The sequence below is a fragment of the Capsicum annuum genome, chromosome 3 (genome assembly GCF_002878395.1).
Source record: "Capsicum annuum cultivar UCD-10X-F1 chromosome 3, UCD10Xv1.1, whole genome shotgun sequence".
NCBI classification, from domain to species: domain Eukaryota; kingdom Viridiplantae; phylum Streptophyta; class Magnoliopsida; order Solanales; family Solanaceae; genus Capsicum; species Capsicum annuum.
This window is the reverse complement of record NC_061113.1, coordinates 85523405-85536571: the sequence shown is the minus strand read 5'-3', so window position 1 is coordinate 85536571 and position 13167 is coordinate 85523405. Positions and strand designations below refer to the sequence as shown.

The window sequence follows — 13167 nt, the reverse complement described above, 5'->3', positions numbered from 1 at the left end:
TTATGATCTTCATAAACTTAGGATGGAGTTAAAGGTACAAGTTTATATTTTCTTTTTGTTTAGTTCAAAAGAAACTATATTCTTTCCCCTGTCATAAATTGCGTTTCCGTCAAACTGTCATGGACGCCCAAGCATGATATGACAATTTTGCATTGGAATTACATCACAAAGGACATTATTGGAATACCTCCCAATGAAAAAAGAAATCATGCATTGCTTAGTCACCTTAAGTTCACCAAAATCATTGTGTTTGATGCATAAAAGTTCCAACTTCTCCACCACGTATGAACTTATCACATTAGCACCACTCTCAAAATCAATAATCATACAGCAAATATTATCTTTTATCCACACCTTGTATGAAAAATATTTCTCCTCAAATCAGTTATATTCACCTGATTAGGTAGATTTTGGGTGACCTCTAATGCATCTAGTCGAGCAGAAATTCTTCTAAGTATCTCGTCAATGTCGTTGTTTTGAGTCCCAGCATCAATATCCTTTTGAGACATCTCCAAAAGTCGAAGAAAAAAAATCTCTCAATTTGACTTTTTTTTTATCTCACCCCTCTTGCCTTTTTCCACTCAAATTACAATCTTTGGTTGATTCCTTTAGAATTTATGTATTAACCCTACTAGTAGTAATCCCTTTAGAAGTAAGATGTGGAGAAAAAAAGAAATTACCAACTCCCAGATTGATTGGGTTTGGTGAGACAAGAAAAAAGACCAATTTAAAAAAAAAAAAACTAAATTTTGCTCTCTTCTTGATTTTCCTTCTTGATGTCGGAAAACAAGAAACACAATAAATTTAAAATTTCTTGATTTGCGAGTAACCCCTTTTTTTTAATCTACTAAAAGGGAAAAAAATAAAGAGATTTTTTTTAGGGGGCTACGAAACTCTCAAGAATTATCAAGAATGGAACTTTGATAGAACCTGGCTCTGATACCACTTGATAAGAATCAGATTACGTTAATAAACAAGAAAACAATGCGGAAGCAAGAACCCTAAGATTAAAGACAAGAAATTAAAGATAGATAAAATTTGAGAATAAATCCCCAATTTCGAGATAAGTGGTAAGAATCCTAATTGATCTTAGTATTTAAAAGTAGTGGATTAAGACTAATTATGATACTAGTAGAGTCAATTCAAGAACTTAGATCCAAAGGTGATCTACACCCCTATTTCGAAGAAATTAAAGACAACATAAGACAAATCACCTTCCTTAATTAACATTAATAGAAACTAAAGATATCAAGTTAAGAATTAATCTTTAACTCCTAAAGAATAGTTCTTATAAAATTGCAAGATAAATCCCAAGTAGCCACACACAAAGGTGTAAATAAGAGAAACTCTCAATTAATAATAATATTGTCTGATTGAAACTAACAAAATTCATCCCTATATACACAGAAAAAACTTATCCCAAATAACATGGGATTTGAATTCTACTTTTATGGAAATAAATAAATTAGGAAACTTTATACTACGGAACTTTTAAACTAGGAAACTTTAAACTAGGTAACTTTTAAACTAGGAAACTTTAAACTAGGAAAGAAAAAGTTTCCGATTTTAATCAAAACCCATATGGGTCCAATCATCTGCGTTTGGACTTGGACTTGAATCATGAAATATGTGTAGCACGTAGCCCATGCTTCTCCATAATTCTTGGACTCATTCATGGGCTCTTCTTCCATCATAAACATCTTCTTGATTCACATTAAAGCTTTTCAATCTTAATGCAAGTGGACTAGCCTGGATGCTATCACTAGATTTACAAACAAGCCTCTAACAAAACTAAGAAGGAAAATATATTTTAAGTAATAGATTACCTAATAAAGTATAGTCTCATTTTAATTTGGTTTACTTTTAATCTGACAGGTCCTACAAAAGGAAAATCTATCAAACCCTTTCTAAGACTCAACTGAAAGTGTTCAGATGTAAGACAGTTGCATACTTCAGTTGCTCTATTCAAAGATCAGTTGAAAATTGCTGCAATAGAGATGCCACAACAGAATTGTTTTGGAGGGGGAAGAGAGACAAACATATGACTACCACGTTATTATCATTTTCAAAGACGGGTTCTACTCCAAAAGATTGACTGTTTCTACTCGGTATAGCCAGCTTCAGGTTATTCACATCCTATAATTTGGCGAACTGTTAAATACAAAACCAACACCGACATGCACATGCTATGATCCATATACAAAGGGAAGTGACTCAAATTCCAAAAAGATGCTATTTGGCAGAGAGAGATGCAACAATTAATAATGTTGCCAATAGTTTGGTGAGCAGGCTGAGATCCTAGGATGCAGAACTGCTTGTTTTCAAACTACATACTAGGAGTTGGGCCTAAGTCTGTGACAAACATAGGTCGCATCTATTTTTTGGTGACTATGGGTAGAACGGAATAGCAGATGCTTCGAAGCAATCACTTCTATTCATGTTTTGAAGTAAAGTCATCCTACAAACATTTTTCTGGAGTAACATCTACAGAAGAAAATCTGACCAGCTTTTTGACTTTGTTAGCTCTTTATAAGGCATATAGGAGGATCGCTGTTCAGGAGCAGCCTCTTTTCTGTTTATCCTTTTGAATGTAAATTTGCAGCATATGCTGGATACATTTTAAATGAAATTACAACTTATTTGATCACAGAGAGCGATACAACAGTAGAGTTGTTTTAGAAGGAGAAGACAGACAAATATATAACTTCCATATTCTTAACATTTTCAAAGATAGCTTTGGTCCATAAGATTTGATACTCGCTATGGCCTACTTCAGGTTTGATCCATCAGAAGCATTTCTTTACATGGTATCAGAGCAGAACTCATCCCAACTCTTATTACCCGATATTGGGCCCCCATATTAAAAAATACCCATGCTGCAATGTCTGGAGGAGGCAATTTGAATGTACAAACTAAAGAAAAGATAGCTGGAAATGGTGAATCTCATGTGACGAGTCACTGCCAAGAGAAGCAAAATAGAGCACAATCGTAAATCAGCAGGAATTACCTTCCTAATTCGCTCCTCCTCAACTTGCTCAACACACTCCAACAAGTTTTCTAGTGTACCTATTAAATAAAACCAGGATAAATTAAACCAGGATAGAAACAAGTTAATACAAATTTAAATTACACGGTAAATTACAATGGAATTGAAGGAAACAAAACCACTAAAAAGAAAAGACAAAAGAGTAGCTTAAAACCAATATCACTGAAAGAGATAAATGAAGGTCTTATTTCAATTAACGAACAGTTCATTTTTTATTAACACACTGCAAAAATATTCTGAGACAGTAAGAACTATGGTACCGCATTTATAACATGATAATAACATATTTTGGCCAAAGGAAAAGATGTCCTGGTAACGGTGATTTTGGAATGTACTAGTTATGTCGAGAAAGGTGGAGGTAAGAATTGCAGGAAGTTAGGTTCTTTCTCTGTCGGAATAGACCAATAATATCTGTCCCATTAAGAATGGTCGGGGATTCAGAGTACGAGGATCGACTCATTTAGCTTCCATCGTGACTTTGAAAATCATCTCATATGTGCTAGATGATGTGGGTATTGAAGCCCTTCACTTGCATTTCAAGAGACGCTTTCTACGTTTGAAAAAATCAAAACGAAAAGACTCTATAAAAAAAGATTATGCGCTTTTAAAATTCAAATACTCTCAGGCACATTTCTTGGGATTGTTCTCTCTATTCCTTCATGCAAGGAGAGCTTCCCTTTCTCTGGTCTCCTCCACCAGAAACCTCCTCCTTTTCTCCCTCTCTCAGACGATCACTGGGCTGCCCGTTTTATTTTAAACGATCACCTTCACTGATTGTCTTTCCTTTCTTCTTCCCTCTCTTGAAGCTTATGTGAGAGCTTCCTATTCTCTCAGCCATGTTTCTCGGGATTGTTCTCTCCTCCCTCCTAGGAGGGAAAAGCTTACCTTTCTCCGGTCCGCCACTGGAAACCTCCTTCTTTTCTCCCTCTCAGACGATCACTGATGTGTCGTGGAATTACGGCACTTTCGACGCTTAAAACTATGGAAACTTGCAAGAACAAAAGTATTTTTATGTGGATATGATGTGGGTGTATGGTATTTGCAGGTCAAACAGGTGGAAAGTGCAGATTTTTGAACTTAATGACATCAGACGAGCCACCCTACGATCGTGGGATCTGACCATGGTCGTACTACGGCTGTCGTGGGTTGAATTAGAGAAGTGTTACGAAAGTGTCAAGCAAACGAGGGTATCCCACGACCGTTCCTAGGAGCTATGATCGTATGATTGTTCATGGGAAGAGAATTCAAATTGCATGCCATTACACGCCTTCAGATGATTGAGTACGAGGAATGTGAGAAATATAAGAGAAGTGTTGGGTTTGAAATCGAGAGGGCGTCATGCGGAAGCTTAAAGTTTGCAAACCAAGACAGTGATTATTCAGATAACAAATAAAAGTATATTAAAACATAATATTATTGATATAATGAGGTCAATTGGCCTACAAAAGATAACTGATATTAAAGAAAACATAAAAATTGTTGGGAGAAAATCTCCCCCTAAACAAGACTCTGAAACGACTACATTGTGGATTCCATTGTGGTGTTGTATGAGAAGGGGGTATACTATTTATAGAGGTCAAAAACATTACCTCAAGAAAGAGGTTAGCCAAATATGAAAAAAATTATATTTTTCTTTCAGAAAAAGTAAAAGTATTTATAGTATTACTTCTATTGCCTTTCTAAGAAAAGTAACACTTAAATTTGGTAAGAAAATCAGAGCAAAAAACCTAACAAATCTCCTTTTTTTTGGCTTGATTTTCTGACAAAATAATCTTGAACCTCCTTCTCCACACGATTTTCTTATATCACTACTGCTTACCATGATTAAAAGTTAACATGGGTTAAAAGTTGGAGCCATATGCATTAAAAATAAAAGCATGGGTTGATATTATTGGAGCATTGTGTTATAAGTAAACAGGATTGAAAGTGGAGTCTTGTGCATTGAAAGTGAGCACAGATTAAAAGTGGAGCTTATGTGTTAAAAGTATATGCACGAGTTAAAAGGAGCCCAAACATAAAAAATAAGCATGGGTTGAAAATTGAAGTCCATAAGCATGGGTTGAAAATTGATTTTGTATAAAGATGGAGCAACATGCCCCATATTCTGCAGACTACAGAGAAGAAGAAAAGAGACGATGGCCAAAAATTATTCAGCTTGTATAGTTCATTCACGTCTTAGAAAATAAATAGATAAATGACTCATATTCTATTTCAACTAGGGTACTAATAAACTCCTATTCTATCTCGACTAAATGACTGAATTTCAGAAATAAAAATACTAAACTAAAAAAGAAACGATAACAACAAATAACCCAATACTTCAACACTCCTCCTTGAGATGTTTGCTGGTAACTCCAAGTTGTTCACGAAGAGTTTCAAATTTGAATTTGGGAAGAGCTTCAGTAAATATATCAGTGAGTTGATCCTCCGAACAACAATGGACAAGCTTGATTTCCTTTTTTTTCTAAGCTTCTCTAATGGCCTGAAACTTGACAAAGGATGTGCTTTGTTTTACTATGCTGGATTGGATTTTCCGCAATTGCAATTGATGAAGTGTTATCACACTTGATCTTAGTTGCAACTTGCGATTCCATTCCAAGATCCTTCAAAATTTTCCTCAACCAAATAGCTTGATTTGTTGTTGTAGATGCTACTACAAACTCTGCCTCTGCAGTGAATTGCGCCACTATTTCTTGCCTCTTTGAATACCAAGCAAACACACCAGAACCCAACGAAAAAGCATAGCCAGTAGTGCTCTTCATATCGTCACTATGCCCGGCCCAATCACTATCAACAGAGCCAAGCAAAGCACTTTCTTCAACCGGTCTAAACCATATTCCAAGTTGTACAGTACCTTTTAAGTACCTAAGCACTCTTTTCACAGCAGCAAACTGAATGTCGTTGGGACTTTGCGTAAATCTTGAAAGCAAACTAGTGGCATACATTAAATCAGGCCTTGAAGCTGTTAAGTATATGATACTTCCAATCAAACTTTCATATAATGAAGCATCACACTTCTCTGCTCCATCTTCTTTTGAGAATTTTGTATTCAAAACCAATGGTTTAGGAACAGGTTTACAATTTTGCATTCTGAACTATTTCAAAATCTCCAAAGTATACGTGTGTTGATTGAGAAAAATTCCAGACTTTGATTGGCATACTTCCAGCCCCAAAAAGTACTTGATCTCTCCCAAATTTGACATTTCAAACTGTTTCTCCATTTTCACTTTAAACTTCTGCAACTCTTCCTCATCACTCCCTGTAACAAGCAAATCCTCAACATATAAAGAAGCAATTAATAAGCCATCATTAGGGAGTGTCTTCACATAAAGTGTAGCATCATTGTCACTTTTTTGAAAACCTTGGTTGCATAATTGAGAATCAATTCTGCTATACCAAGCCCTTGGAGCCTGTTTCAACCCATATAAACCTTTTTGAAGCTTATACACCTTACCTACACTTCCTTGAACCACAAAACCTTTTGGTTGAGCTACATAAATTTCTTCTTCTAAAAAGACATTCAAGAAGGCAGATTTGACATCTAAATTCAGATTTTCCACTTCAACTGTGTTGTCAATGCAATCAAAATTCTGATGTGTCCATCCTTGCAATAGGTGCAAAAGTATCCGAGTAATCAACTCCAGGCTATTGGGAATAACCTTTAACAACCAGCCTTGCTTGTGCTTGTTGATAAATCCATCCGCATTTAGTTTCACTCTATACACCCATTTAACTCCAATAACTTGCTTATTTTCAAGTTTGTCTACAAGTTTCCCTGTCTCATTCTTCTCAATCATGGCAATTTCCTCCTCCATCGTTTGCTTCCACTCTTCAACCCTGCTGGCAGCTTGAAAGTTAAAAGGTTCCACGACAACAAGATTACATCTTTCATAAATTTCAGCCAATGGTTTGGTGCCTCTAACTGCAAATGTTCATCATTCTCTGCTTCCAAGTCTTCACTTGAATCTTGAAAAGTAGGTTCAATAACCATCTTTCTCACTTGAGAGATATTCCAATCCCAATAAGCATCTTCATCCACCCTCACATCTCGACTTACAAAAACTTTCCCCAAATTCAATATTGTAGATTCTATAGCCCTTTGAGATAGAGCTATAACCAATCAAAACTCCTTTTTCGGCTTTTTAATCAAGTTTACTCCGTTTGACAGCTGGTACATGAGTATAACATAAAGAACCAAACACCTTTAGATGCCTAATTGATGGTTTTATGCCATTCCAAGCTTCAACTGGTGTCATCCCATCCACAACCCTTGTTGGAAGTCTATTTTGCAGATAAATTGATATGTTTACCGCCTCCGCCCAAAAACACTTCGGCAACTTTTTCTCAAAAATCATGCACCCAACCATCTCAAGAACAAACCAATTTTTTCTTTCAGAAACTCCATTTTGCTGGGCTAAGTGACTTTAAGTTGATGCTCAATTCCCATATCATCACAAAACAAATGAAATTCACTTGAAATATACTCCTTCCCGTTGTGTGTTTGGAGAGTTTTCAACAAGCATCACCTTTGAGTTTCACAAAAAGCTTTAAACTTCTTAAAAACAGCAAACACTTCAAGCTTTTGCTTAAGAAAATATACCTAGGTCATTCGGGTAAAATCGTTTATAAAAAGAATAAAATACTTGTTGCCGTTGAGTGAAGGAGTTTCCATCAGTCCACAAATGTCAAAATGAACAAGCTGTAACTTCTCACTTGCTCTCCATGTTGCTGACTTTGGAAAAGACAATTTGTGTTGCTTTCCTAGTTGAAAACTTTCACAAACATCTGAACATAACTCAATTTCAGCAAGTCCTTCACTAAATCATGCTTTTGAGCATATTGACTTGATTTCAAGTTATAATGGCCAAGTCTTTTGTGCCATAATTTTGAATCCTGCTCACATCTACTACTTCAACAAACTTGCTCAGAATTTGAGTTCCAACTCAAAGGAAAACTTCTTTTAATCATTTCAACCGTAATCAATTCTTGGACACTAGATCCAGAAACAACACACTTTTTGTCATTGAATAGTAACATATAATCTTGTTCTAGCATTTGACCAACACTCAATAGATTTTGGTCAAGATTAGGTACCAACAAAACATCTTGAATAAATTTAGTACCTTTGGGAGCTTCAATTGCCACAGTTTCTTTACCAACAATCTCCAACTTGGTTTTATCGGCCAACTTGACACGACCTTTGGTAGATTCCAACTTCGTAAATATATTCTCGTTTGTTGGTCATGTGTTGAGTCCAGAAACCATGTGTTTTCATCGCTCAATCTCGTCGCTACCATCGTCGTAAACACAAACTCCTGTTTTTCAACTTCCGAAACGTTGGCTTTTTAACTTTCCTGGTTGTTCTCCTTCTTCATTCTGCAAAAAACTTTCAATATGACCAAGCTTATTGAAATATCTACACTGGAGAGGTGGTTCCTTCCCCTTAAACCGACAATCATCCTTTTTATGATTGGTTTTTCCACAGTACTTGCACGGAGGAAAGTTTCTTTCTTCTTGACTCCATTGCGAGAATCGCCTTGACTTTTTCTACAAGAATTAGTAGACGTTTTGGGGATTTTACCTTCCTTTAGCATCTGCATCTTCCCTTTGAACTTGGCTTGAAAAGCAGTTTCAGTAGCTTCTTCTAGCCTCAAGGATCTTCTCTGCTCTTGAGCTTGAAGAGCATGTACAAATTCTGAAGGTGACATTATTGTGAGATCCTTCGAATCTTCGAGTGAGGAGATCTTTGCTTCAAATCTTTCCGGCAAACTCACAAGAACCTTTTCCACGATTCTTGAATCTGTAAGCTCTTCTCCTTTAAATCTGATCTGGTTTACAACCTTCATCAACTTGTTAGAGAATTCTTCGATAGTTTCTGAATCCTTCATTCTAAGAATTTTGAAACCTCTTCACATATTTATCACTTTTATTTGTTTGATCTTTTTACTTCCTTGAAATTCTTCTTTCAACTTGTCCCAAGCCTCCTTTACAGTCTCACTCGCCATAACTCTTGCAAAAATTTCTTCCGAAAATGTTGATTATATGCAAGAGAGATCTTTAAAGTTTTTTAAAATCTCTTCTCTGTGATTCTTAATTTGTGCCATAGTTTGGATTATTTGGAAAAGGATTTGCCTCTCCTCAAACCTCTACCACTTCCCACAGATCATATGCTCGCAAATAGGTTCTCATCTTGGCAGCTCAAATTGGATAATTCTCACCAGAAAAAATTAGGGGTGAAGGAAATGAGAAATTGTTGAAAGCCATAACAATATTGGCTTTTACGCAGGTTTTTTTTTGGGTCTTCTCTAACTCAAAAACCTTTAGAATCAAATAGCTCTAGATACCATTTGTTGTTCTACAGACTACAGAGAAAAAGAAAAGAGACAATGGCCAAAAAATATTCAGCTTGTATTATTCATTCACGTCTTAGAAAATAAATACACAAATAACTTTTATTCTATTTCAACTAGGGTACTAATAAACTCCTATTCTATCTCAACTAAATGACTGAATTTCAGAAATAAAAATACTAAACTAAAAAAGAAACGATAACAGATAATAACTCAATACTTCAACAAGAAGAAATATTATTGAATTGTTGTTTCTACATGATTATATTGAGACCCTATTTATAGACACTACATTCAAATCATTTTCCCAATAGGACACTACATTACAATTCTTTTTCAAGTAGAATTTTATATGTTATTCCTATTCCTACACATATTCTAACAGTCCCCCTAAAGCTAGTGCACACAAGGCATATGTGCCAAGCTTGTTTTGGATGTAATTACTATGAGTATCAGTGAGGGACTTGGTGAAAATATCTGCATGAAAAAAAACTGATAAGGACTGTTCTGGACATCTGGGAGACCTCAGTTAAAAGGAACAAACTGAAAAAGTGATGGAACAGAAGTAAACGTCGCCGGAAAGTCGATATGTCACTAAAAAATTGCCTGAAACTGGTATAAAATATTTGGGTCATCTCGAAATCAATAAATGAGTAGATCTTGAACAAGAAAATCAACGAAAAAATGGCCAAAACATGCTCAAGCACTGGATTATTGGATTTGACATTTGAAAAGTAGTCACAATCTGAGAAAATATTATATGGGTAGGGTCGGAATGATGACATGACCCTACTGAGAAAGAGAAATTATATGGATCGATTAGAATGATGTCACGAACCTACTGAAAAATAGAAATTATATGGCTAGGGTTAGAATGACAGTACGACACTATTGAAAAAGAGAAATTATATGAGTAGGATCGAAATGATGGCACGACCCTACTGTAAAAGAAATTATATTGGTAGGGTCGGAATGATTGCACGACCCTACGCAAATCAAATTTGAAGAGTTGCCGAAAAGATGCATAGAACTATGCAAATCAGATCTAAAGAGTCACTAGAAAGACACATGATGCTATGAAACTCAGATATGAGAAAGTAGTCCGGAAAGATGCAAGATGCTACACAAAACAGATACGAAAAAGTAGTCACCAAGAAACGCATGGTGCTACACAAATCAGACATGAGAAAGTAGTCACCAAAAAGAAACACGATGCTACACAAATAATTTAACAAAGCAGTCACTGAAAAGATGCATAGTGCTATGCAAATTAGATATGGGAAGCAACCGGAAAGAAGCAAGGTGGCACAACTTTTGCTAGTTAATCATCGGCCAAACTGCAGCACATATGGATAATAGCCGTCCGTCGGCAGCAGGAGCTCTTTGATTCTCTACCAAGATCGTAGAGGCTCTGATACCCTCCAATATAATTGAATTGTTGTTTCTGCATGATTACATTGAGACTATTTATAGACACTACATTTCAAACTTTTTCCAAATAGGACACCACATTACAATTTTTTTCCAAGTAGGATTCTATATGTTATTTCTATTCCAACACATAACAAGGAGGATCAGACAAGAGGATTCCACGTCCGTACCAGGATACAACGAGTTCATACTGAAGATCGGGGAAGGGATATTCTGCAGGGTGAAAATCAGAAGACGATCCCACGAGAGGGAAGCATGATCGTGAAATTAAGCCACAAGGCCGTACTGAGCATTGTGTCAACCAAGATTCTGAAAAATGACAAAGTCAAGTGCCAACCTACGAGCATAAAGGACGGTCATGGCATCTAACCACGATCATACCTTCCTACATCTGATGTGCCAACTCAGCAAATCACTGTGTGTTTAGGATACTGAGCATCATTCCAACCAAGATTCTGAAAACTGACAAAGTCAAGTGCCAACCTACGAGCACCAAGGACGATCGTGGTATCTAAAACGATCGTACCTTCCTTCATCTAATATGTCAACTCAACAAATCATTGTGCATTTAGGATAGATTTTTATTGTCTATAAATACTCCTAATGGGTCTTTTGTACCATTTTACATTCTTTTACATTCTATTATTGTTTCAAGACATAATCCTGTTCTTGATATTACAAACATCGACTTTTAGGATTTTATTCAAAATTGAGATTCGTGTTTTTTTCATCTTATTCTTGTAATTTCATAATTATGCTTTCTTATCAAAATTATTCTTGTGTTCTTGCAACTATGAGTAATTAAACACGACAACTAGGATTGTGAAAACCATGACGAATTAACAAAGTAGTGTCGTAGTAGGAAGTGATTCTTAAACAGTGTTCATGCCTGTATTGTTATCCCATTGGTATGATTGCTTTTTAGCGGTTGCAGGCGCTAGAACTCGCCTCATCATTACGACGAAATTAGGGGTAACAGATGGGAAAAGGAAATAAACAGAGACTTGGAGCTATCAACCTTCACGTAATAGCTTGAATCGATAATTCGGAAAAGCCAAACTGGGATCCAAGATAGGGGGTTAGTAATGCAAGGCTCAGGATAGGAGAAAACTTACTCGAGGCTATTACTTAAAAAAGTGTAGAAAGCCGTTTAGGTATACATAACCCATCGATTCTACATGTCGACATCAGATGAAATCACAAGTATGAAGTACCTACGGAGTTATGACGTTATGGAACATAGTCCTAGTGTCTTTCTCATTTTGATTACAAACCTAACCAAATCAACAATGCTACTATTGTAATTCTGATTTACAAAACCCTCATTTTTTACTGGAGATTATTTATGCTCACTTATATATACATTTGATAGAGATTTTAACCTATTCCTCGTGGGATCTACCCAACCTAGTTGGGTTCTATATTTGATCAACGATCGCTTTATAATTTGTTTAGAGGTAAAATTGGGCGACATCAAATTTTGGCACCGTTGCCAAAGAATACGACTACGGAATTGATTGATTGTGTTTGTCGGACTGTTGGTTTCTGTTTCCTGATTTACCTTTTTGTTGTTTCTAGGGCGCACCGATGCATGCCCAACACTCGGAGCCAAGGAAATCTCTTGATTCCACTTGATACAGAAATTGAAAGAATTCTGAGCCAGAAAAAGAATGGTTAATGAAGGAGTTTAGGCTGAGGGAGTTCTGAACCAAGGGTTGCAAAACCTAGGGCTTTAGGAAACTGCGGAACAAACCACTGCTCGATTGATGGCTGAAGAGAATGCGAGACAAAAAACTGTCAGGCAGGCAGTAACAAAAGAAAGGGCTAGACAAGCTGAAGCAAATCGTATAGCCATTCTTGAGGAACGAGAAAGGCAGAGAAAGAATAGGGGGCAAGGGCAACAACCTCTACAGCAATATCTTCCTAGGCTTGATGATGCAGAAAACGAGCTAGACTTTTTAGAGTCAGTCGAGACAGGTGTTATTATTCCACTGGCCTTGCCTTCAAGAACTATGTTTGACATCAGTCCTATGATTAAAAGGGGGAATTCACAAGCCATGCTACTGTTGATGCAAATCTTAACGTGATGAACTTTGTACGGATTTACAATCTATCAGGGGTGCGCCAAGAGGCGATTAGACTGCAGTTGTTCCCCTTTCCTCTAACGGGGGAGGCTATATTATGGTTTACACAGTTGCCCAGATCGATCACTACTTGGAACAACTTGAGGACTTAGTTCTTAGAGAGATTTTCCCCACCTTCCAAAATGTTGCAAGTGAGAGACGAGATTGATAACTTCAGGCCGTTGCATTTAGAGGTGTTATATGAGACCTGATTGAG

General features: G+C 36.4%; 1 protein-coding gene across 8 annotated transcripts in view; it reads right to left on the bottom strand.

The window, feature by feature from the left end:
* LOC107863667 (flap endonuclease Xni) overlaps window positions 1-13167 on the bottom strand; it is a 93185-nt gene that overhangs the window by 19394 nt on the left and 60624 nt on the right. For all 8 annotated transcript variants that reach the window (XM_016709702.2, XM_047408134.1, XM_016709703.2 and 5 more), the window contains one exon: window positions 3008-3066. In XM_016709702.2, the coding sequence (XP_016565188.1) occupies window positions 3008-3066 (59 nt within the window). The remainder of the gene's footprint in view (window positions 1-3007; window positions 3067-13167) is intronic.